Genomic DNA, 26,171 nt, shown 5'->3' on the forward strand with positions numbered 1-26,171 from the left:
GGGCCCGGCTTCCCCGCCAGCCCCCACTCACCGTGGCAGACCCGGCTGAGCTGCGCCGCCTGGCACCGCAGGTACAGCCGGTAGAGGCAGCGCCATCCCCGCCTCTGGGCGGCCAGAGCCGGCATCATCCTCGCCTGCTGGCCGGACTCGCCCACGCAGGGCCGGGACTCGGGCTCCGGCCGGCGCCGCCTGGCTCCGCGAGGCAGGGAGAGGCAGCCGCTCTCATTGGAGCGCCCGGCGCCGGCCAGCCGGTGGGGGGGCGGCCCCCGAAGCGCCCAGAGCGGCGGCGGGAGAGGGAGGAGTTGCGGGACCCGGATGTAAAACGGTGCCGGACCCCGGACAGACGCACGCCGCCTTCCTCGTGAACGCGCAAGCGCTAGGAGGGGCGCGCGCTCGCCTCGAATGCCAAGAAGAGGCTGTTTGGCCGGTTGACTGGGTGGCGCATTGATTAGCGCAGCTGCCCAGGAAAGGAGGGGGTGCCAGGTTCTAATCCGGTCTGGCTAATCTTCGCTGTTAGGTCGTGGGAAAGGCACCGGAACCACCTACCACGCGCAGCACCGTAAAATTAATTGACGAACGCGAGGGGTTTTGTTCGGAGGGTAGAAATTTACCCTGCTCTAATATACTCACATACCCCTTTACCCAGAAAAAAAAGCTTAATTTGTTAGGGTTTGGAAAGGCCCAGTAACAGTTCACAGCCTGGCTGCTCTTTCGTGTGTCTGTCATCGATAACGGGGTCGTGGATCTGCCAGGCGCATAACATTTCCCAAGGGGGCTGCCCCACTGGTGTCAGTGGAACTAATCAGGTGCATAAACTTAAAGAAATGCGTGTGTGATCAGGCTCAGAGCCCCTGTCATTAATCGCTAATGCGCAGTTGGAGTGGCTGCTTCCCTCATTTTCATTATAAATTCAGTTCTATAACTATTAAGACAATAAGGTGACTACACTTTTCTCACGATTAAAGTTACCCAGGCTTGTACCCTAACATTTTTTTCAGTGGTATAGCATTGCTTTTTTATTGCATTGTCCTCTGCTGTATCCTGGTGTATTACAGTCACTAGTTACAATAGGGCTGACACCTTTGTTTTTGTCAATGTTAATGTAATGTAGGTTTTTCATATTTTAATATTCAAACAGTAACACTTAGTATAATTCAGAGATATACACAACCTTAAATAATTAATCTTCTGAATGGCAGGTAAGTATAATATTACCATTTTACAGTCCAGGAACCTGAAGCAGCAAGTTTATATCACATGCCTACTGCCACAGAGCAAATCAGTGCCAGAGACTGAATTCAAAGTCAGGAGTTCCTGTTACTCAGACCAATCTTTGTCTGCCAGACTATGCTGCTGCAAATAATAATAACAACAACCAACAGCAACAATTAATTAATCAATTTTGTAATGTTTGAAATCTGCTTAAATTATCATACTAAATACTGAAAATAAGTACATAGAAGTTTTATTGATCTTTTCTGCCACAGCTCCACCTTCTCCTGCTTGAAGTCTCTCTCAAAACTTACTGTTTTAAGGTTACAGCTATGGCTTTAATAAAATGAACAAATGAATATAAACAAAATTCACTTTCAGGATGCATGCACTAACCTCCCCACTGATTGCATAATCACATTGTTCTCACCCTCATCATACCCTTTTCCCTCTCTGAGTTCCCTCTCCTGCTTCTGTTGGTCTTATTTTAAAATAGGCCCCATTCCTGCAAACACATGTACTTAATTTAAGCATTTAAGTAATCCCACTGAAATCAGATTATGTTTTCATGGAAGCCTTTTGACAACTTTGAGGAAGTTCCAAAATGTCTTAGATTTTCATTTATATAACTGTGCCAAATATTCTTTGGTTTACTTCTCTTGGTCTGCATCACTGTGGGGACCATGCTCATGAATCTAATCAGAAAATAAACTTGGCAATGGAGTTGGATAATTAATTTATCTGATAATCCACAACACAGTTGAACACTTAAGAGAATTACTATGCATATCCAATTTGATTTTGAATAAGGGCATTTTCACTGGCACATAACTTCTTTCACTGCCTGCAAGTGGTGTTGCCAATTTAAGTATTCCTGTAAGCATGGTGAAGGCAGACTGAACTAAGATACTTAGATGAAATAATGATATTAACACCCATCTTCCCAATAGCCCAATCACTGCTATACCAAGGTATCCCTAGTACTGCAACAGATGCTGTTATCATTAAGTACCAGATGTACTGCAATGGAGTTAAACATTAAATTAGCTGTAAACTAGAGTAAACTGCAAAGAGTAAAGGTGGAATAGGTTTTCTCCACTATAATTTAGAGTGTAAACTGGTGCGTTCATGTTCAGCTGACTTATTACTATGTTGGCAGGGGGTCCAGTAATAAAAATTTAAAAGGGGAAAACAAGGTTGACAAGAAAAAGTTCCCTATATTGTGGGAAAGCATTCTCCTATGTGTAAAGATATCTGAAAGAATGTGACTGGCTAGGAATTATTCAAACATTTGAAATCTCTGATGGGTCTCACTCAAATTCCAAAGGAGAAAGAGGCAGTTTTTAAAACATTTTTTTCTGATGTGCCATTCCTGCAATGCAAAAGTTACCTCTGGACAGTCCACTCTCATTTTCCTACTGTCTCTGCTTCTTCTATATTTGAACTCATAATTTTGGTGCAGGAAGGAAGCAAAAAAAGATGGAACATCACAGACAAGTTGGTGGCTATTGCAAGAATGGAGATCAATCAGGTTTTGCATGCTCATGGAGAAATATTCCTTTCTGCTGATGAACTCTGAAGCGTGGTGGTGGGATAGATAATAGGATCTCATCAGTGGCCCCTATACAATGTGGAAACGCCAGGTGTTCAAAGCTGTCAGTAACCTCCTGCGCATTGCCAAGCTTTATGACAGTACCCTCTCAATAGCAACTCATGTCTCCATGACAACAGCTTTTATTTACCAACACCAAACTGGCTAGCCACTCATGAGCTTCCACATGGTGATGGCTGCACACTTCTCCATGCTGAGAGGAATTCTCATATTGATGCTCTGCTGCTGCAACTCCCGTGTGAGCTCTGCATAGATATAGCTATAGTCCTAGGGTGAAATCCTGATCCCACTGAAGTCAGTGGCAAAATTCTCATTTCATTTAATAGGGCCAGGATTTCAACCATGATGCTCAACATAAATAATAGTTCTTGAATAGTTATTTTAAGCTTGTATCTCGGGATATGAAGTCAGTTTTAGATACTAAAAATTTTGTGTTCAAGTCATACCTTGACCAGAGAGCAAACTGATTATTGTAAAAGATCATTGCAAATGTCTTCTCCAATATGAGATGAGAAAGTGAAAGTTGGACCCATTACACCACCATCAGAGGTCTTCAGTTCTTTGATGCTACTAAAGCATTACAATGTTCTAGGCCATTACTTCAAACTACCGTTTGTGTAAGATGTTAAAAATCTGGGTTGCATATTAAGGAATACAGAAGTTTCTATTACATTGCGAATTATGCTTGGGAAAGGACCGCCAAGGATAGCAGGGCTTGACTCCATGTTAAAATGGAAAACCAAGGACCAGATCCACAAAGGAATTTAAGTATTGCAACATAGAGTGTCGCAGGGCCTAACTTTTAGATGCCTAGAAAATTACAGGAACAACACTACTATTCACAAAACCTGAATTAGAAATCTAAGATCCCTATACAATGAATGTGGAGAGATAGGTGCCTTAAAATGTAGTCAATAAAAGCCAACATGTTAGGTGGGACTAGCCAATGGGAGATGTTGACAACAGTGGTGTATGCTAAGCCCTGCCCCCTTATGGAAACAGGTGCCAAAGTCTGGGCTGTAGGGAGGCACCTTTCTCTGCATAGTGATCCGTTAATAGGGAACCCATCTCCTGGAGTCAGGCGGCTTACGCACCTAGGTAGTTTCTTGCAAGAATAAGTTAGGTGCCTCCCTCACTCCACACAAAATGGCCACAAAAAGATTTGATGGTGTCCATCTTATAACTTTTAGTCCGGTGGTCAGAGCATTCACCAGGGATGTCTGGGGTTTAAACAGCTTTGTAGCTCTGGGCCAAAGATCTGTAGTTACAGAAATCTTGTCCACTAAGGGCCTGATCCAAATACATTGGAGTCAGTGGAAAGACTTTTCTTGATTTCAATGTGTGTCAAATTAGACCTTAATTGAACTGCCTCTTTGACCATAACAGCAAGAGGGGATCGTGGCAGGGAGTGTAGTACAATGGATGTTTTCCTTATGCTACCTATCAAAGTCCTAGATGCCACAATAGATTTCATCCTCTCTCTCTGCTTTGGAGGCATTATGAGAATTACAAGAATGAGGAGTGTGCCCTTTATTAAGATAATAGAATAAAGTAAAAAGATTTTCAAGACAGAAAAAAAATTAAATACAAACCCAAGGCAGGCTGTTAAACTGCTCGGTTATAGGTAGTATAAAATTTAATACCAGCAAGAAACACACATGCAGACAGATGTAGAGAGAGACCCATGCACATATCCAAATATGGTATTTTCCCTAAATTGCTAATATACAAAAGTAACAGATAGAAACAGGGAAGGTAAAAACTTCAAAAGCCAGTCAAGTGGCTCAGCCAAGCAGCAGCAATGGCGGATGAGCTAGAACTCAGTCCTCACACACTGCAGCATCCTCCACCATGGTAGGCTGGGCCAAGTAACCCCCCATGGCCACAATCTGTTTTCATTTTAAACAGATCAAGATCAATCTCTCTCAGTTTTGTACAAAGTGAAAGTCACCAAAAATATTATTCCAATGGCACTTTAATATAGAATAAATTATAAGTAATTTTCAGCTAAAAGACTTTAAGGCTATCCAGAGGATTCAGGTAATGTCATAAACAAGAGCGGAGTTTGCTTGGGTTGTGTAATCACAGAAAGCCCAAGGAGCTCCTTAGCTCTTATTATTAACATTATATAGACTTTTTTTTAAGTTGCTGTTTGTCTTTCTGCCTTTTCCTTCTTGTTCTTCCCCCTCCTTCATTCCTTCTTTGTGTCCTATTCCTTCTTTCAACTTTCTCTTCCCCTTTTTGCAAACTGCTAGATTGCTTTAATTGCAATGCAGTTGGAGCAACTGAAGTCATAGAGTCATAGACTTTAAGGTCAGAAGAGACCAATAGTCTAGTCTGACCTCCTGCACAACGCAGGCCACAGAATCTCACCCACCCACTCCCGCAACAAACCCCTAACCTATGTCTGAGCCACTGAAGTCCTCAAATCATGGTTTAAAGACTTCAAGGTGCAGAGAATCCTCCAGCAAGTGACCTGTGCCCCATGCTGCAGTGGAAGGCGAAAAAACCCCAGGGCCTCTGCCAATCTGCCCTGGAGGAAAATTCCTTTCCAACCCCAAATATGGCAATCAGCTAAACCCTGAGCATGTGGGCAAGACTCACCAGCCAGACACCCAGGAAAGAATTCTCTGTAGTAACTCAGATCACACCCCATCTAACATCCCATCACAGGTCATTAGGCATATTTACCGCTAGTAGTCAGAGATCAATTAATTGCCAAAATTAGGCTATCCCATTATACCATCCCCTCCATAAACTTATCAAGCTTAGTCTTGAAGCCAGATATGTCTTTTGCCCCCACTACTCCCCTTGGAAGGCTGTTCCAGAACTTCACTCCTCTGATGGTGAGAAACCTTCGTTTAATTTCAAGTCTAAACTTCCTGATGGCCAGAAGTCAATGCCAATTTATACTAGTTAATGATCTGGTCCTATGTCTTTATTATCATTTATGATTTTTAACTTAATTACTCAGTGGAGTGATCTCACAATCTGCTGGTGAGAGCTTTGCCTATCCTCTTTTATGTAGAATGTGTTGCATACAGAAGCAATGTGCTGAAATTTACCAGAATGAACACAACATTCTCCAGTGGCTGGGCACTAGTTAACCACTGTTTATTTCAAAATAGTCCTTTGCTGAAGTTTTCTTTAATAATGCTGTCCCCAAACCCTTCACAAGATAACTAATTATCTCACTCACTCTCAGGTTGTATGTAAACATGAAGTGAGTTGTGTTTGGGTTTTATCCCAAAGAATTATCTTGCTATCTCTTCCCCAGATCCTTTGATCGATACTGCACGCTAGCAACGTGATCATATGTCACATGTTACAATAGAAAAGAATCAACTTGCCCGGGGGCAGAGATTGAGTGGCAGCCAAAAATCGTTTGGCAGCCCACCGTAAATCTGCTAAGGCTGGCTCTTGTCCCAACACAGGGCCTAGATCTATCACATGAATAAAATAAGCAGGATCTGGTCCATAGTCACATTATTTAACATCAGATTTGGTTGATATATTTGTTATGGGGCAGATTTTGATCTCAGTTACATTGGTGTAAATTCAAAGCAACTTTACTAATTTCAGCAGTGTTACCCCAGATCTAAACCCATGGAAACAGTTATCAGTATTTGGCCTTATTTAATTACTGTGCAATAATCACCAAAAAGCAACCTCTTTACAGACTTACAGAACAGAACCTTGATCCTGCAAACTTAACTTGAAATCAATAGGACTACTCACGATAGTAAGGTTAAGCATGTGCATAAGTGTGTGCAGGATTGGGGCCTAAATCTTTAGCTGAGATAAATCAGCATAGCTTCAAGGTGATAATCCAGCCTTAAGTCTTTATTGACATTTGAGATTTTGAACTTAGTTCTTCGTTTCCACCATTAAATAAAACAACACTGGGAACTGATGTAATGTATCTTGCACTGTTTGGTAAACAAGAGGATATTTTATATGTAAAGTTTCCAACTAGTAACTCAACTATACTCAAAAGAAAGCTGAGTTCTAGTACTAAGTGTTCCTTTGCAACAAAACATTGTAAGATTGCTTTGAATCTAGGAAAAAAATTATTACACGATTTGATTTTTACATCAAATAATACCACAGATGTGACAATATAGAAGGAGAGAGCAATTTAATTTGTGTTGAAATAAATACTAGACATACAAAGCACATACAGTGAAAGAGGGTCACAATAAATTACAAGTGGAGACATTTTGCTCATTCATTGAAGAAAGCCCTTGATATTTCCAATTTCATACCATCAAATTTATCATTCTTGCTGATTTAAGCAGAACACAAAACAAATATGGATCCCAGTGCTTACTTTCACAGGTACTGGCATGGATAATTTACTACGGTGATCCAATTTGGAAATCAGTAGGGACCAGTAAATCGCTGCATAAAAGAAAGAGCGAATGAGGTCTTTTTTCCTTAGTGTCAGCAGGCTGTGATTATTATGTTTATTAGATTTTCTTGAAAGAGCTTCAGATTTTCTCAAATATGCAGGAGAATGTTATTTCCCCTCTGAGCCCTACATTAGCATTTGTGTGCCTCAGTCCTTGAATACAGGAAAACAATGAATTTTTCAATTTATTTTAGAAATTTATACAGAGTGGATAGCATAGATGGTGGGAGCAATGAAACTCTCTTACCTGTACAATATTTGCAATTAAAAATGGATCCAGCGTTTGCAGAAAAGTTACTAAGGAATGCTGGCATGCGCTATAAAAGAAGCTTTTGAAGCTTTATTTCATTACATTGATATTGTATTTATGAAATAGCAAATGATTGTTCAAGGTCCTGTTCTTAAAAAGAAAACTTTTTAGACTGTAAGCTTTTCGGGGTAGGGACTGTCTCTGCCTGTGTTTTTGGGAAGTGTCTAGCAGTTAGGATACTATTGCAATATAATATTTCCACAATAGTTGTACTCTCTCCACAAATACTGTACACCCCTTTGTTCAAAATGAGCCAGTATAGGTGATTACAGTAAAACAGCATGGTCTCATACTCTCACATACCAGTATTCATGGAATCAGATTCTCTGATGCACTTTGATTCTACTGGAAATAGCAAAGAGGGAGAGATGTCAGGGAGGCAGTTATGATTCCATTTTTCCAGCCAGCTCTGTGCCAGCCATAGCCCCAGGGGAATTTAGAACAAGCTGCTCTAAATTCCACCAATTTGCAGATGGTCTCAAAGTCACTCTATGCTATGGCCACTTCTCCCTTACTTTCTACATCAGCTCTGTGGGCATAGGAGTAGTCATAGGAGCTGGCTACGCTTGCTCACTGACTGCTGAGGAATTGGAGTTTCTGCTTCCTTTTGTGCTACTTTCAAACAGGATCAAGATAATGTGAACTAGGCGCCCTTTACTTCACACCAGCAGTGTCTACACGGGCTGGAAAGGTGGTTTCAGCACAGCATGCCAGTGAGTGCTGCCAATCACACCCCTGTAGTCCAAACTGGAGAAGTGCACAGGCAAGCCCTAAATCTCATTTTTAGGCTCCACTGTGATCCACAAAACTCTTGCCAAACACTGTAGGTGCACTACTCACTCGGCACATGCATTTTTAGGATAAAAGTTCCCTAGGCGCCTATGTTTCTGAGCACACACACTGCTCCCTCACTCTGGGCATTTGGATGCCTATCTCCTGCCTATGCCCCAGAGCAATCCACAAATCAAGGGGAAATACTGTAGGCAGCAGATGAATGTCTAATTCACATGCAGAGCACAATCCAGTCAGTAAGTATGTTCAAAGGCTGCCTACCAGATTGGGTCCCATTCAAAATATAGATGGTGTGGGGGTGCCTATCATCTAACTTTTAGTCCATTGCTTTTAGTCCAAGAGCACTCACTTGGGATGTGGGACACACAGGTTCAATTCCCCTGTCTGCCTGAGAGGGAGCAAGATTTTAACAGAGGTTCAGCATCTCTCACATGGGCGGTGAGTACCATAGGCAGGGGAAGACTGTGCCTCCCCAAAACAGCCTGGCATAGCCTCGCCCATGCTCCATCCCCAGGTCCCCTCCTGCCTGCTTCCAGTTCCCTCCCTTCCTAGTGTGGCCAAGAGGCTGGCAGGGGCAGGCAGGTTGGGGCTGGTGAGCACAAGACTGGGGCTGGGGCTGTGCCATGCTGCCTGTCCGTCCGCCCTGGAGGCATTGAGACCACACCGCCTGCCCAGCACTCCCCAACATAGGGGCTGGGGGTGATCCACCTTGTGGATCCAAGCCTTAATGTATTTTTTGGAACAAGAACAGAACTATCATTTCTGTTACTGAACGGAAGTATGCTCCACTTATTGGGCCACAAGCCTGGGACTCAGGAGACCTCGCTTCAATTCCCTGTTCCATCACAGATTTCCTATGGGACCTTGAGCAAGTCACTTAATCTCTCTCTTCCTCAGTTGCCCATCTGTAAGAGGGGAATAGTACTTCCCTACTTCATAGGGTGTTGTGCATTAAAGATTGTGAGACATTCAGATACTAAGTAATGGGGACGATATAAGTACCTAATAAGCAATTATATATACATAGGCATGTTATCACAAAATACCTTTAGCATCTCAAAAACAATATGAAGTACAGGTTTAGGACAGAAATTGAAAAATACATTGTGACTGAAAATAGAATATTCTTAAAGAACAGAATTTAAAGTATCTTAATTTATAGTGCTCCCCTTTATACACAGCAGGGTATTTTTTCCATTTCTAATGAAGTGACAATACATTTACAGCTGAAAGTACAAAGAGGAATACAAGTAGAAGAAATCTGGATAGAGATGAGGAAGAAGACAGGTGTGTGTGTGTGTGTGTATATAAGACACCTATTATTTTGTTTTTTTAAAAATCTGACATTGCTCATTTCCCAACTGTATGTCAGAGACTTCTCCAAATTGGTCATGTAGTTTTAGTTTATGTTTATCTAAAGAGGACTGAAAGAAAGGTAATCTGATGTTCCTCAACCAGTTCTCTCCTCTGTATGCAGCCATATGAATTTATTGTGAAAAGCTAAATCATTCAAAACTCCATCTGGTTTCAGAAGAGGTACTTAGGTTAGCACAACCTATTTGGTCAGCCTAAAAACCTTTCATTGGAATTAGATGTGAAATTTGTTATGGGTAGTCATGATTGGAACCCGAGTTTCACATGCTAGTTGCAAAACTTCATTCTGATGTCACAGTCACGTGTGATAGGCTCACCTACTCCGTGATGTGAAACCTATACTCATGGGTTCAGCAGGCAAACTATGATAGCCCTGGCACATGATGTGCGCAACTTAGTTATAATTTAGAAGAACGTTCACACACATAGGTAATGGTGGGAAACAGGTAGTAAAGGGACAAGGAAGAAGCTGGGTTTTTGTTTTTTGTTTTTTTTACTTTCAACAAAAATTTCCAACCTTATTTTTGTGATGGTGGGAAAACACTGTTTGTCAGATAATAGGTATTATGAGGATTGACAAAGGATCAAGAACGCTTGCTGGAAAGTGTTGGCTTGTAGATTGCAAGCAAAATAAGGGGTCAAAACTATTCCCACTACTTAGCTGTCCTGTGAGTACTTTAAAGCATTGACTAACTAGGTTGTTCAAGCTAAAGGCAGAACTATATCTGCAGTTTTGTCCAGCCATATCTCTGTGCTCTATGCTAAATCTGGGTAATATTGTGACAGAGTAATAAGGAAACCTCCCACAAAGCATGGGGTATTAGTCAAACTAAATCCTAGATATGGAAAGTTTCATAATCAATTTCTAATAGTTTACTCACAAAAAAAAAATTAAGTAGAACCAAACCAACCCAGTTAAATCTTGAAAGAAAGAATCATACCTTCCTCAGGCCTGCTAGTTCTGCTCTTTCTAGCCATTTCATCTGCTTCAAATTCTCTATTCATATCAGACTTACTCACTTACTCACCCAGCTATTCTCCCACATGTTCAGAGTATGGTACAGGTGCTGTTATCCACTGTTTTACTCCAGTTTTACACCAGCATAACTCCACTGAAATCAAGTGAGTCACACCCATATAAAAATGAAGTGGTGAATCAGGCACAACGTCACTAGCATATGGTCCCCTAGCCGGTTCAGAATCTGACAACAGAAAACAATGTGAGATGAAGGTTTCAATGAACTTATGCAAATTAAATACCAAAGATCTGAAAACGCTTACACCTCAGGGGAGGGATAGCTCAGTGGTTTGAGCCTTGGCCTGCTAAACCCAGGGTTGTGAGTTCAATCCTTGAGGGGACCATTTAGGGATCTGGGGCAAAAATCTGTCTGGGGATTGGTCCTGCTTTGAGCAGGGGAGTTGGACTAGATGACCTGAGGTCCCTTCCAACCCTGATATTCTATGATTCCACCAATAGAAGATGGTCCCATAAAAGATATTTCCTTGCGTCTCCTGTAGTCTGGGACCAACGCAGCTACACCACCACTGCGAAGGACTTTATTCACCTTTCACTTACTCAAGTGTACATCAGGAGTTATTCCTCTTAAGTCAGTGGTGTAAATGAGACAAATCATGCCTCACATACGTGCATGGCATTTAAGAATGATAAACGTGTTAACTTTTCAACAATGTCCTAGACACAGCATGCTGCCATACAAAGATAGTTAGGCTCAAGAGCAGATTTACATTTCTGTTCTTCTGGTTACAAGTTTTTGGGTCCAAAAGATGCACTGCAATTTAAATTTAAAAGAAAAACTGACATTTTTCTTGAAAGCTGCCCTCCAGGGTTGTGAACACCAGTGCTAAAGCTTAAAAACTTGCTTTCTTAGAATAAGTAAAAAGGTGGTTCCAAAATAAAGGTGGATGTAAGGAGGTGTCAGGGCTCTGATCTGTGTAGCATTTAGGTTAGATTCAAGTGTGGCAATGGGACTAGGTAGAGAAAAGCACACACACACACACAAATAAATTGCACTCTCTGCTCAACTTCAGGACTCGTCTCAGAATATTGCAGTTACTTTACACAGAGGAAATAAACTTGAAAAGCCATCTACTAGCAAACTATTTAACATTCATTTTATTGCTGTAGAAATTTTAGTTTTTATAAAAACACTCAGATCACAGGACACATAGATATTGAGGCTGGTTGCAAGTCTGAGCAGTTGAACCAGAGTATAGCATGCAGTTGCTTCTGCACAGTGTGTAATAGTTCCATAAATAGCTAATTATGCTCAAAAAGCCAAGGTCAGAGCAATCAAGTAAAATTATTCACAACATCATTTTTATCAGTACCTGGAGGTTGAGCAAAAATGTACAATGCATGGCTCCTGACAGAAACTAATGACTGACAAGTCTAAATTACATCAGCAACATACGTAAGGAAACTAGATAATTACAAGGAAATATTTTGACTTAAGGAGCAAGAGTTTTCCAAATATTTAGTATAAGGTCTGATCTGATCATGCAGTAAAGGACACTGAATTATAAAGGAGAAGCTCAATGAATAAAATTTAACTTCTATGCAACTAAAGTATCAATTGTATACTATGCCTACGCACCCAAACATCTTAGCCTGTTTCCTTAAAATTTGGGTAAATTCAGACATATGTAATTCCTGGAAAAAAGAATACCTTTACAATAATGAGGTATGCTGGGTGAATGTGTAATCAGCACTCAATTTCACATGCATTTCTGAAGTCGAGATATTTTAGTAGTGTTATTATAGGAACAGATTGACTTACGCCAAATTTTCTCTACAGTAATTTGTTTCAATAGATGTCTGACCAGGTACAATCCTTTATGTAAATTCTCCATCTCAGTGGGGTTCTTAGAAACTGGGAAAAGAATTCATATAGGACTAGCTACAGATTAACCTATATTTTCTAAAAAGTAGCCATGCCTGAATTGTTGCAGTCCCACCTTATTTAGGCACAAAAGCACTTGTATTTGCAATAATAATTTTTTGCACTATTACATTACACAATGACTTGAGGTGGGTAGAAGTTAAAACACTGCACCTTCGTTTTATACAGAAGCCTACTGGTCAGTGACTTCACTATAGTGACAAAGAGACATTCATCATATAGAAACACAAGCTCACTGTTCAGAGAGTTTGATATGGGCAGATGTTTAAGAATTCTCCCAAATGTAGGATGTGAAAGTATGAGGGCATTAGGTGATTTATTGGCGTGTTCACTTTTAAATGACATTAAAAAACAGACTCGCCCCCCAGAAAACTGTCACATCAACCACCACAGTTCATGAGATTTTTAATCCATTTGATTACCTCCTAAATGGGCCATGTTTGCAATCATGAACTGACTACGTGAATTTAAACAAATTAGGTGTACTGGGTATATTTGGAGTGCAGAAAAGAATACTGTCCAAAATGTACTGCATATGTCCGTATGCCAATTGCTATCTGTAACAGACTACAAGTTATTCTGTGGTAACATCTTATAGTAGCTATGCATACAGCTAGGATTGACTAAAATTCTTAAATATATATCTGCTTTCAGTAGGTCTATTTTATGGGGGGGAAACAGGTACAATTCTCTGTTAACCATTTGGTTTTTTGCTTGTTTAACATTCTGTATGACTGGGTATTTTTTCCTTAAAATAATTTTGGCTAAGACGCAAACAGATACTTTCACCAATTAGCAATACAGCATAGTAATATTTTCTTGGAAACTTAGGACAACTTAGAAACTTTGTGAGACAATGCACTGAATATCTCAGAGGGAAACGTATAGACAATTTTATACAAACTAGAGTGAGATCAGTGTAAAAACTGGAATTTATAACCATTAGCAGAAATGCCAGCTGCTCATAATGTTCACAATATATACATACACACATTTCTGAAAGTTAATTATGCAACTGTTGGTGCTAGTCTGCTTATAAAGGAAATGCTATTGAGGCACAGTCTTCTTACAAAAAGAGGGCATGAAGGCTTCATTATTAGGTGTTCAACAACAATCCTCAGCTCTGTGAAAAGAGTCCTGAAAATAATAATAATAAAAAAAATCAGAAATATATTTACATCACAGCTGTGTTGATCAGCCGTTATTACACCTCAAAACAGTCTTCAATTACATTATTCAAGAATCTCATATTAGGCCTGGTCCACACTAACCCCCCACTTCGGACTAAGGTACGCAAATTCAGCTACATTAATAACGTAGCTGAATTCGAAGTACCTTAGTCCGAACTTACCGCGGGTCCAGACGCGGCAGGCAGGCTCCCCCGTCGATGCCGCGTACTCCTCTCGTTGAGCTGGAGTACCGGCGTCGACGGCAAGCACTTCCGGGATCGATCCCAGAAGATCCATCACTTACATCCGGACCAGGAAGTAAGTATAGACGTACCCTTAGATCCCCAAAGTAGCTAGAAAGCATCCGAGAACAACTTAGTGTAATACTTTTATGTGAGAGATAAATGTTCAGTGTGGACCTGAGAATTCTTGTTCCTGAAATTCTTCAGGTTTTTAATCACTTTTGCAAGCTACTTCAAACTTAAAAGGCAGCCTCAGACAAAAAGGGAGCACCATGAAAGAAAGATGATAGTTTTTACAAGGGGAGAGAGGTGGTGGTAGTGTAGAAGGTGCAAGCAACGGAGCAAAGAGACACCAAGAAAGGAAGAGACACGAACCCCTTCCCCTCCTCCAGGAAAAAAGACTGCATGGCAACACTCTCACAACAGAAACAATTCAGAATATCCTATAAGTTCCAGCGAAATCCCAGTTCATCTCTTCAGGGCACATATAATTAAGTAAATGAATCAAATATAATGCTGCACTGCTTTAAAGGGTTTTTTAAGATGTCAAGGATTGAAATGCTTTCCTGGATTTCTGTTGAAAGACATGAATAGTAAAATGGAATGATTGATTTCTTGTAGTATACTGTACTTTTGAGGCTTTGGTTCTCAAACTAGTCTGTGGCAACAAAACCTGTCCTGGAACTGAGGAGCTTCACTTCACAAAAAGCGTATCTAAAAACAGTCATGAGAAAACTTTTCACAGTATATTACTTGTACAACTACAATTTAGTGAGGGAGAAGAGCAACCTCCCATTTATGGTGCTGTTTGGAAAATGTAATTTTGAATTAGGGGTTTTTTTTAAGCCCAGTTACATATGAATTACATTTCTAGCATGTAACATTTTAGCATACTATTGTGCATAAGTTTTAATACATTATTAATTCTCAAATCAATGTAATGCTTACCGGCAATATGGATTTCTACGGGAGGAATAACGCAATGTAAGAAATCTATAGTAAATGAAAGGCTGAAGCAAACTTCCCTGGCCACTGAAAGGAAAGGAAAAAGATTGTTCTGAGTTTTGTCATCACAAACTCAATAAGTTTTGCAATTAGAAATAAGGCAACTACATATATTTTATATGTTGAGGATAGTCAGATGATCACATTTGTTTGAGAATCCAGAGTTGACAAACAAAAAAGCAATAAGCTATCTAGAAACACCAGCATATTCATATCCACTAAGGCTGAAAGTTATAAAATAAAAAGCAACAACTGCATGCTACACCATAATTGAAATTTTAAAAACACAACGAAAGAAACGCAGTATTACTGCTCTCATATTAAAATTACCATTTATAAAGTGCTTTATGTGCCCAATTTTCAAGATGTGACAAACACAGAAGTGGATGCAAATGCCTGTGTAGTTTGAACAGGAAATTCCATGTATGTGCTTGCAAATTGGTATTCAACTGGCCAAGTACATGCATAAATACTTGATTTGTATGTTCAATTATAGTAATTGCTTGAGACACTAAGCATGGCATTTTGAATCCTTTCCACAGAATGCTATTCTTCACAATACCCCTGCATGCTGTCAAAATGCATATTAAGGCTTAAAAGTCAATACTGTATACAAGATACTATATATACTTAATGGGGTTTGGCAGTGGCTGTTCTGGGACAACACAAGTTTACTACATTTTACAAACTTTGCATCAACTTGTTCAGCACTAAATTCTTTGCTACAGTATTTCATACAAGACATGCTACATGTTTACACTGCAATAAAACACTCAAGGCTGGCCCACATCAGTGGACTTGGGCTTGTGGGGCTCAGGCTGCAAACTTGCTGTGTAGATATCCAAGCCCAGACATCCACACAGCAAGTTTACAGGCCCAGGCCAGCCATGGGGGTTTTATTGCTGTGTAGCCATACCACTACATAAAACCCAGGGGGTAAGAAAAGGAGCATTCTGATTTAATTTCATTGGATGGAAAATATAATCTGCCACACGTGTAGCTCAATATCAATGCAGTCTGATTTGTGAAAAGCTCGCTCATATATTGTTACATTAAGAGCTCTGAAAATAGCGAACTATAGGCAAGACTATTTTTCAGTAAACTGGATTTCTTCAAACATTTAAAAGGCATCTTTATCCCATGGGCTATGGAAATGTGAAGTGTAAAATAAATTGAGCTACAGTGGGGGGAAAAAAAATGCATTAAAAAAGGGGGAGAGGGGTTTGTGCGTGTGTGTGTGCACACACTTTATACTGATTTTAAAAGGTCCAAAAGGAGATGAGAAGTTTTTAAATGTTACTTTTAGACCAGATCTCAAATGATTTTTAAAATAATTTCAGCATCTGAAAATAGGGTTTCCTAATCAGTTAGACAAACACTATGTTGTATGACTGACTAAAGACAGCAACTGCTTATCTCTGTACGATGTCCAAGACAAGCTATATTAAGCACATTCCCTTCCTTTTTGCTTAAGAGTTAGATAGGCTCATCATGTTCTACACCAAGACCAGCTTGCCTAAGATACATCTTCTCCAGCAAAAGCCACATTCCCCTCTTGAATTTAAGTCTAACTTTCTACAACTACAGCATAATATTTTGAGTAACAGCAATCTTTGGAGGTAGCTATCCTTAAAAAATAATAATAAAATAATAATAATAATAATAGCACAGTTTATTTTCCTGTACATTTTATAGAACAGAGTTCTTTAATAGGTCATTCTTTGGCTCACAAAGCCTCAAGGAACACACAATGGAAAAGGATCTACACAGACCATTTGCAACACTAAAGGTAGTCATGAGTTCTCATTTGACTTCATAAGTGTCCTCAGCCTGCCACACTGAGGAATGAGATTTGATAGATACAATTCTTCAGAGGACATCTCAGAAAGTCCAATATGCCCTTCCTAAAGAATTAAATCTCATCTTTAAGAGGTAATTCCTCAAACTGGATGGTTGATGTAGCCAGAGGAACAACAAAAATCTAAGTTATATATACATGAAGAATGGGTTGGAAGAAATCCTTCCAGATTTTCCACCTGTGGACTAGGAAATATATATGTCCATGAAGATCCACCCCCCTCTTTCTGCTAGAACCTGGTGATGAATGGAAAATGCATTTTCTGTGTACAGGCTGAGGGGGAGTCCTTGATTTGAGTGCTGCCAAAATTTAAAAAAAAAAAAAAAAAAAAAGTATTTGGTTGCTCAGAGACTGTTTCCCTCCGATAGTAAAATAGGAGAGGCATGGAATGGATACTGAAGTGCTAGCTTTTAACTTCTACCTGCTTAGCTAAACACTCCTACAAATATTTCACATCCTAAAGATCATGAAACTATGCACAGATTGTTTACACTGTGGGATCACTGGTTTTGACTTTGGGTTTTGTTTAAAAAATACAAAACAAAGATTTACTTGATCTTAGTGCATCTGCCTTGTATCTTGAGACAACTTTAAATTTGCTGACTGAAGAATTTATTGGACTCTTGATTTAGTCATTTGTTACAAGTCATTGCCCAACATTGTGCACCCACATGCTATAAACTGATTAAGGTTGTGACGTTGCACTCGATATGATTTTATAAAAATATGCTAATGAGTGTGAGTGTGTTCATCCTATTTGTATGAATGTATCATTCTTGTATCTGAAACTAGAATTACAGTATGAAATAGAACTCTGAGGTCCTATTGTAATTATGCAAAGTCTGGGCCATTAATGGTGGTTTGAAATGTTGATGGCTCCCATCAACTAGGACAATTGGTTGTAAATGGCTTGGTTTACTTGCAAGCCTTCCTGAGAGTCAGGCCAGGAAGAATGAAGGCTTGGGGTCTCACAGGACATGTGAACATGTCACCTGGTACTGGAATCCATCTAAAACCTGGGGCTTTTCCATTTAGGAGGAGGGGTGGGGACCCAGAGAGACAAAAGATTCCCACCTTGTGCCAAAGCTATATAAGGGGGTGGAATAGAACAAAGGAGGTTCCAGTCATGAGAAATCCCCTAGCTACGACCTGAGCTGGAACAAGGACTGTACCAGGGGAAAGGATTGGGCCCAAACTAGGAAGGAGTCCAGTCTGTGAAAGAAGCTTATTGGAACATCTCTGAGGGTAAGATTTCATCTGTAATCAGTTTCTTAATGTATTAGGCTTAGACTTGCGTATTTTGTTTGGTAACTTACTTTGTTCTGTCTGTTATTACTTGGAACCACTTAAATCCTACTTTTTATACTTAATAAAATCATTTTTTGCTTATTAATTAACCCAGAGTATGTAATTAATACCTGGGGGGAAGCAAACAGCTGTGCATATCTCGCTATCAGTGTTAGAGGGCGGACAATTTAGGAGTTTACCCTGTATAAACGTTATATAGAGTAAAACGGATTTATTTGGGGTTTGAATCCCATTGGGAGCTGGGTGTCTGGGTGCTAGAGACAGGAGCACTTCTTAAGCTGTTTTCAGTTAAGTCTGCAGGTTTGGGGCATGCGGTTCAAACCCTAGGTCTGTGTTGGAGCAGACTGGTGTGTCTGGCTCGACAAGGCAGGGTTCTGGAGGCCCAAGCTGGCAGAAAAAACAGGCTCAGAGGTAGTCTCAGCACATCAGGTAACAGTCCCAAGGGGGTTTCTGTGATCAAACCCATCACAAAGGTATCACAGTTTATCACCAATAATGTCCCCATTAAAATGAATTGCATGCTATGAGCTCCAAAGCCAAAACAACACAGATCATTACTATTTGTATTACAGTAGTACCTTCAGGCCACACATTGTATTAGGAACTACACAAACGAGGAATAAATGATAGTCCCTGCTACAAAAAGAGGTTAAGGGACAGCCTAGGGCTCTAGTCTCAGAACGACCAGTGTGTGGTTAGACCTCTATGCCTGCATGGAGCCTCATTGAAGTCAACTTCAATGGATAGGCTTGTAGCCTCTATACTGAAGTTAATGGGGCTCTACAGAGATGCAGGGAGATCACTGAAGGATCAGGACCACATGGAGATAGGCCTTCAATCATAAATCATCAAGACCTTCAATCAAAAATTCTTCAGACTGGGGCCATGACTGCTTCTGGTCACATTTCCTAGCACAGTGAGGTCCCGATCCTATTTAGACTTTTGAGTGCTCTACTTAAATAAAAGCACCAGTTGTTTGTTTTTAAAAGCTAAAATCCCAGCTACCTTACCACTGGCATGTGTTCCATTACATTGACCAAAGTTATTCAACTCTACCCAATAAATTAGTGTACAGTCAAATCTCAGTTGCTGTTACTCAGACAAAACACACATAAAAACAGACACATACCAGGCATTTCAAGTCTATTTCTGTGATCACTGATAAAATGGCAAAAATTCACTTTGATTTAGCAGAATGAAATTAAGTAATCCGTCAGATTTTTATCTAGAAGAAATTAAATGTATCTGTCTCTATGAACAAGCTCAGGGACAGATCCTGCAATGAGCTTCACACCTGTACCCACGTAGAACTAACTGCAAGATTGAGGCCTTGGGTAGGAAATGTTCAAGTATGGAAGTCAATAGATTAGAAAATGTTTCTGTAATTCTTACCTAAGAAGCATAAAAACTGTAGCTGGCATCAGGAAAATTTCATTGCAAGCAATGAATTTTAGAATATTTTGTTGATTAGCATTTAGTTTCTCTAAAAGACTTCTCAGGAAAGGCAGACTATTCAAACCTCTTGCCTTTAGAAAGGGAAAATAATAGTTAGATTATAGTTAGAGTCAGTTAGATTGTCCAGTTCTGTTCTTGCTCTAGTTTTAACTCAAACATTCAAATGACTGTCAGCCATACTAATTTCAGCAACTTTTGAGACCCACCTAGTTACTTAAAAACTAATAAGATTCTGGGATCCTCTAAAGGATACTTCAAATACAGGGTTTTTGTAGAAAAGAGAAGCATTGCAGAAAAATACCCCAAATTTACATACTTCCCAAACAGTTAATCCTAACACTTTCTATGAAAGGCAAGTAAGCATCTTCCACTTTCCAGCATTATCCACAAGACAGATGGAGAAAATATGTGATTTTGTTCACTTCAGTTACAGATGCCATAGCAATGGCCAATAGCTTTATTCTGATCACTAGAACGAAATATGTACTCGTAGCATATGGAAAATTTAATTTAAAAGAAAAAAAAGATTCCAAAGGACAGTGTGTGTGTATTATATAAATAAAACAACATAGTGAGGATTTGGGGCTGAGAAGCAGCTTCTTTAAATATTGTTTTGTTTTCCAACTTCATTTTAAGCACTTTGCTGTTTCACCTACTGAAACAGCACTTGTCTAAGTGCAGCTAGAAGGGGGTCCAGATGCAACCCACCATAATCTGTTGCAATGCAGTCAGATATCTCAAGTATTTCTGCATAGTAGGCAAATGTGGAAGTCATTTGCTTCCATATGGATAGTAACTGGAGAGAAAAAGAGAGAGCACAAAGCTTAAATAGGATTAACATATTCTAAAGTACTGGTATTGAATCAACAAGCTGGCTAGCAAGATGAGCATCTCAAACTAAGAAGAGGCTTGTCTACAATCATTGTGTCTGTGTGTCAGGAGGTTAGACCATCCAACTGTATTTATTATGCAAAAATTAAACTGATTGGTTCTCAACTTTACCATATTGTGACCCCACATTGGAACACAAAAGCGTTTCAAGACCACTCTCCCAACTAGCCATAAAGAAAGAGAGGATAATCGCAACCCTTTGAAATGTGTTTACAACCCCTAGATACAAGCCATTTTACACCAAAAAGAACTGAGCAATATATTGCACCATACTTACATCAATAACCTTCTTTGTATATGTGGCAGCATGAAGCAATGAGAACAGCAGAACTGGGAAAATACTCACTGAAGCAAGGAATAAGGAAAATTATAGGCCAGAAAGTATTTTAAACATTTATTCTGTACGATGAATATCATGTCGGCATATCTATATAATACAGTTGTTATAGCATAAAGTATAGCATTATCCTTAGCAAGAAGTTTTCAAAATCAGTGACAGTTGTACAGAGCTCAGAGATATGTATATAACAGTTCTCTCTGTAGCTATGTTTCCTTTTGAAAAAATAATATTAAAAAGAGGAGGGGTGCATAATCCGCTAGCAGCCTCTTTTGTGATGTTCTGAAAAGACTTAGCAGAACTAGGTGTAACTGTGAGACAGACATCACACACAGCTGTATTACTGGTGACCCAAACATTTCTTGATTTGTTTTGTTTCCATCAAGGATTTTGGGCAAGTCACTTAATCGCCTCATACCTTGGCTCTCCATGTGCAAAGTGGGAGTAATAATCCTTCCATTTTTTCACCCTTTCTTGTCTATCTAGATCGTAAACTTTGTCTAGCATAATGCGGTTCTGCTCTCAGCTGAGACTCTGAGGCACTACAGTAATAGAAAAAAGTTATCAACCAAAGTCAGCAAATGGAGTTTACATTTTTCTTCCCGAGATGAGTCAATGGAATGAATTTGGGAAGATATCTAGTGCACTGTCACCACAACTTTTTATGATCAACCTTTACAACAGATACTGAAATGTAACAGGTGTAAGTGGCATAAACTAAATTCCACAAAGCTCTCTTGTTCCTAATACTTGAGACAGATTACTACTGCCTGGCATCTTTATTCTCTAGAAGTGAACTTGAATGTAGAAGTAGAAAATACATTCCAGACCCACTTTCTGGTATTATGTCATGTCACAGTGTGCGTTCAAAACTTCATTCTGAAGCCAAGGTCGCAGAACTGCAAATTAAAGTCCTTTGTGTAACTGATCAAGTGTCTGGCGCTGAAGTGAAGGAAAGGGGGCTTATCTTAGTGTGAACTGACTGCTCAGACTGACGAGTCTGAAGTATTAACAGAAGATGGACAGAGTGCACACAGATTAAACAAGGTGTTAAAGATACTTATTCAAAAGCTAGTCTGTACTGTCAAAGTATCACAATCCTAACGTATACTACTTAGTAATCAGGAATGTTTTTTTCCCCATAAAAAATGTTTACTCTGGTATATACTTGACTCTACGAGCTACTACAGTATTAACTGGCAACAGTGAAAGCATGAAATCCCTAAAGAATGGTTTACAATGCTGTTTTAGACAAAGAATGGCATCACACTTCTTATTAACATACTATACTTCACGATGGCAGTCAGATGTCTCTGCTGCCAGGCACATCTTAGTACAGTGAAACACTAAATAAAATAGGTAAACCTGAAGAAGGAAGATAACCACTTACTAAATTCCTGCTGCTTGTCATCAAGCTGAAAGCTACTATTTCAACAGCTAAAATTTTCATTAATACAGTGAAAATAAACGTATCTAAGGAGAAGCCTCAATAGTTCTTATAAATAGTTTAGAAGTGAGGTACCAAATCAGATATAGCCCATGTAGCCCATGGTGGTAGTGACAGAGATCTTACCATCCGATGACTGTTCAATGGATTACATGAAATGAGTTTGTTATATCACTGCCATAGTTCCTGAGTCTCCGCAAAAAGAAAAACAAAAATACCCCCACAATTGCCTGGAAGCAGAGACTGAAATGTACTTTCACCGTAAGAGTGGTCCCTCCAGGTAAGGGCCACATGCCATGTGGGAGAGATTTGCTATATTGATTATCCTTAAGGCTAAGTTTCTGTCGCAGATATTTTTAGTAAAAGTCAGGAACAGGTCACAGGCAATAAACAAAAATTCACAGAAACCCGTGACCTGTCCCTGACTTTCACTAAAAATATCCCTGACAAAATGGGGAGGCGGGTTCAGCACCCACTGCTGCTGGGGCTCTGGGGTCCCCCACTGCTGCAGTGAGTGGGAGCTGAGCAGCTCGGGGGGGAGGGGGGACTGCTGTCCGCAGCAACAGGGAGCTCCAGGGGGTTCCCCACCACCTGCGACTAGTGGGAGCTCCAGGGTCCCCGCAGCCTGCGGGGGCTGGGCTGCTGCAGGGTCAACTTGCTCAAGCAGCTAGGAGCCCAGGGGGCTCTTCCTCCCCCCCATCCCCTCCACGGCTTGGCAGCTGCAGGGGGTCCCCACCACCACCTTCCCCCGTGGCTGGGCAGCTGCAGGGGATTCTCCCACCATGGCAGGCACTGGGACCTGCGGGGGGTCCGGCTGGGAGTTCCAGCCCTGGGGCAGAATGTCACATAGGTCAATAGAAGTCATGGATTTCGTGACTTCCGGGACCTCCATGACATAATCACAGTCTTAACTATGCTGTATGTTCTATGGATAGCAGCCACACTTTGGTTTTAAATCATTTTCTCCAATCACAATGAAGGCTGCTGTGGAAGAGAATTAAGTGTCACAATCCTCACACATGGAGTAATGTTTAAGGTAATAATAATAATAATAATAATAATAATATGTGAAAGAGTACTTAGATAAAGGATACTTGTAACAGGATAAGAATTAACGAAGATGAGAGAATACAAAAGGTAGTGGCAGCTGTCCTCCAACAAAGCCTGAGCCAGGAATGCCCTGCTTAGCTGAAAATGTGGTAACCTTTGGTGTAGTCGAAGAGCACTGGTAAGCGCATTTGCTAGCAAGGCACGTTGATAAAAGCTAGCGGCTTCATGCAACCTGTAAATTATCAGAGGAGAGGTTACCATACAAACCATCCTCCCTTGAGGATTGCATCATGACTGCACAATACTTGAAGCTATTTCTACTATTACAGCCAAGACAACGATCAGTATTAATTTTTTTTTTAAGTCTTTATTTACGTAACATTGCTGATGTGCATAGCACTCAACATTACAGAACTACTGAAAGCATTATTTCATAGTAATACAGGGAAAAAAGCAGTCTTCCTAGTCAGTTCCAAGGAAACAAAATTAAAGATTTTTTTTTTTTAAGAAAGAAGTTAGATACTTTATTAAAATTATTTTTAACAACTTAAAATTCTCAAACTGTTCTACTGAAGTGAGAATAAAAGTTAAAACCTAGACAAGCTATAACAAATAATCTGCACACATTTCTTTACGACCTATGTAACCTTTGGGAAATTGAAAGCTTGCATAAGCATAAGATAAAACTTAGTTATTTTGTAACATTCAAACTACTGAAAATAGTACAATACATACCCTAGAAGGGGCAGAACAAATAAAGCTGAACAGTAGACTGTGAACAAACGGGAAAGCCACATTGCTGTGTCCAACTTGTTAGTCATCAGAAATTGCTATATTGAAAAGAAAAAACAAACGAAACCCCCACAAGTTGGTGTCTAAACATTTAGTTATATCCAAGCCGGACATTCTTTCCTATTTTCAGTAATGCATAGTTTATCAGGAGACTTCATTTATATGCCAATTCCAAATTAGCTGTGACTAGCCTATAGAGTCTATTTTGCTACTTAGATTGTAACTCAGTATAGAGCCAGTCTTGCAATAAGATCTGATCATATGAATTCCTTAGCCCAACTGACTCTCCCAGGTCTCTGTATGGATGCAAGCATCCACTTTCTTGGCTATGACTGAAGTCTACACTTCCCATCTCTAGGGCCAGGTGCTCAGCCCAGGACTCTAAAGGTAGAAATGAGGGGAAGAACCTTTCTATTCTGGGACCAAAACTATATAAGAGGACATTAACACAATGAGATGGAAAAAGGATACTGTAAGAAAGAACTTCACCCAAAGCCAAGACTAAACAGCTTGTCCACAGTAGGAAATAAGGCATGTTTTTCCAACCTTAGAGGGAACAGCACAAGTTATAGTTTTGAACATGTTAGTAGGTCAAGGTGAACTCTAGGAGAGAATTTGAACCTTCACCAACGGACACATTATCAAAACTACAGCTTGCCCTGTCTATCACAGGATTTTCAAACATGCTAGCTATCACATTTTAAGCACCTCCCTAGTGGTTTCTAAGCAGGCACAAACCCTCAGGGATTCTGGTATATTGGAATATGATGGTTATAGAAAGCTTGGAAACAATTAGCACAACGGCTGAGGAGAGCAAGAGACAGAAGCAGAACTGCCTGAAGACGGTGGTGGAGGGAGGATGTGAAAGAAAGGAAAGTGCTGAGGTTAAGGAATAGGCCCAGCAGCTCAACAAGAGGCATACTTGAAAGCAGAGAGGGAGTCTGTGGCCGTACAGCGCCGGGCACTGTGGGGCCCTGGGGCACTAGAATCAGTTCTACCCCCACTTGGGGTATATCTGGGGGGAGAATTCAGCTCGGCACTGCAGGGCACGGAAGGGACGGTCCGTTCGCCCGCCTGGGACAGGGCCGCCGGAGCCTCTCCTTACCACCGCTCCGCCGCCGGCGCCACCCGGCATGGGCCCGTTCTGCGCTGTATCCGCCATGGCCGGCCGCTCGGGACACGCTCTGCGGGGAGAGAAAAGAGCATGAGCCAGAGCCGGGCATGGAGCCGCGTGGCCCCGGGCACGGCCCCCGCCGCTCCCCTGCGCCGCGCCCAGCCCCTCGGCGGAAGGAGCCCCAGGGGCCTGGCCCCGGCACACTCCGGGGAGGGGGCACCTACCAGGCTGACCCGACACCGAAAGCACCCGGCCGACACAGGGGCGACAACCTGACAGGCGAGGCGGGCCCGACCCGGATACAGCAGAGAGTCAGTTCTGGGTTCGGCGCTAGGGCATGCTGGGTAACGTAGGCAGCGTCGGGAGGACCGCCCCCTATTGCTCTTTGACACTGGCGGAGCCGCCCCGCCCAGCGAGCCACGCGCCGCGAGCAGTGCGCTAAGTAGCCCTTGTTGGCCAAGGGGCCTCTTCAACGGACTCTGATGCTCGCCGACCTCGTGACGCACCTCCCCCCCCCCCGCCCGGTTCCAGGGTTTTGGCAGCCCCAAGCAGCCAAAAAAAAAAAAAAAGCCGCGATCGCGTTCTGCGGCGGCAATTCGGAGGGAGGTACTTTGCTGCCAGCGGGAGTGAGGGACCGTCTGCCGAATTGCCACCGAATACCTGGACGTGCCGCCCCTCTCCGGAGCGGCCGCCCCAAGCACCTGCTTGCCAGGCTGGTGCCTGGAGCTGGCGCTGTCCCCCCGCCCCACGGGCCCAGAACGTATCATTGCCCGTAACAGTCAGTGATATCATGCTGGCGGTCTTGCTTCCCCTCTGTGACCTTGCAGCGATCACCTCTCCCCAGTGACATCACATTAATAACCTCACCTCC

General features: G+C 41.2%; 2 protein-coding genes across 5 annotated transcripts in view; both read right to left on the reverse strand.

The window, feature by feature from the left end:
- SLC30A9 (solute carrier family 30 member 9) overlaps positions 1-272 on the reverse strand; it is a 64,098-nt gene extending 63,826 nt beyond the window's left edge. For all 3 annotated transcript variants that reach the window (XR_006172528.2, XM_042841786.2, XM_005300611.5), the window contains exon 1: positions 32-272. Coding sequence is in view for 2 of the 3 variants with exons in the window: in XM_042841786.2 (XP_042697720.1) it covers positions 32-128 (97 nt within the window). In the remaining variant the exon portion in view is untranslated. The remainder of the gene's footprint in view (positions 1-31) is intronic.
- A 6,673-nt stretch (positions 273-6,945) lies between these two features.
- TMEM33 (transmembrane protein 33) lies at positions 6,946-25,869 on the reverse strand. Of its 2 annotated transcripts, none has more exons than XM_005300609.5 (8): positions 25,525-25,869; positions 25,292-25,370; positions 24,130-24,224; positions 23,439-23,626; positions 20,838-20,905; positions 19,607-19,740; positions 14,992-15,075; positions 6,946-13,769 (listed from the first exon to the last, which is right to left on the reverse strand). In XM_005300609.5, exons 2-8 carry the CDS (start codon positions 25,346-25,348, stop codon positions 13,640-13,642), a joined length of 756 nt encoding a protein of 251 aa, XP_005300666.1. In that variant the 5' UTR covers positions 25,349-25,370; positions 25,525-25,869; the 3' UTR covers positions 6,946-13,639. The 2 variants fall into 2 exon arrangements, with proteins under 2 accessions (XP_005300666.1, XP_005300667.1); XM_005300610.4 differs by having other exon boundaries at positions 11,828-13,769; positions 25,109-25,370; positions 25,525-25,626.
- Positions 25,870-26,171: the final 302 nt, after the last annotated feature.

This window comes from Chrysemys picta, chromosome 5 (genome assembly GCF_011386835.1).
Source record: "Chrysemys picta bellii isolate R12L10 chromosome 5, ASM1138683v2, whole genome shotgun sequence".
Classification (NCBI taxonomy): domain Eukaryota; kingdom Metazoa; phylum Chordata; order Testudines; family Emydidae; genus Chrysemys; species Chrysemys picta.

What these genes read in the sequence shown, in the direction of transcription:
- TMEM33 (XM_005300609.5), bottom strand. Translation starts at nt 25,348, where the DNA reads ATGGCGGATACAGCGCAGAACGGGCCCATGCCGGGTGGCGCCGGCGGC. An exon ending in GCGCCGGCGGCGGAGCGGTG is followed by an intron (nt 24,225 to 25,291) that starts GTAAGGAGAGGC and finishes TTTTCAATATAG; the next exon opens with CAATTTCTGATGACTAACAA. An exon ending in TTTGTTCTGCCCCTTCTAGG is followed by an intron (nt 23,627 to 24,129) that starts GTATGTATTGTA and finishes GATAATTTACAG; the next exon opens with GTTGCATGAAGCCGCTAGCT.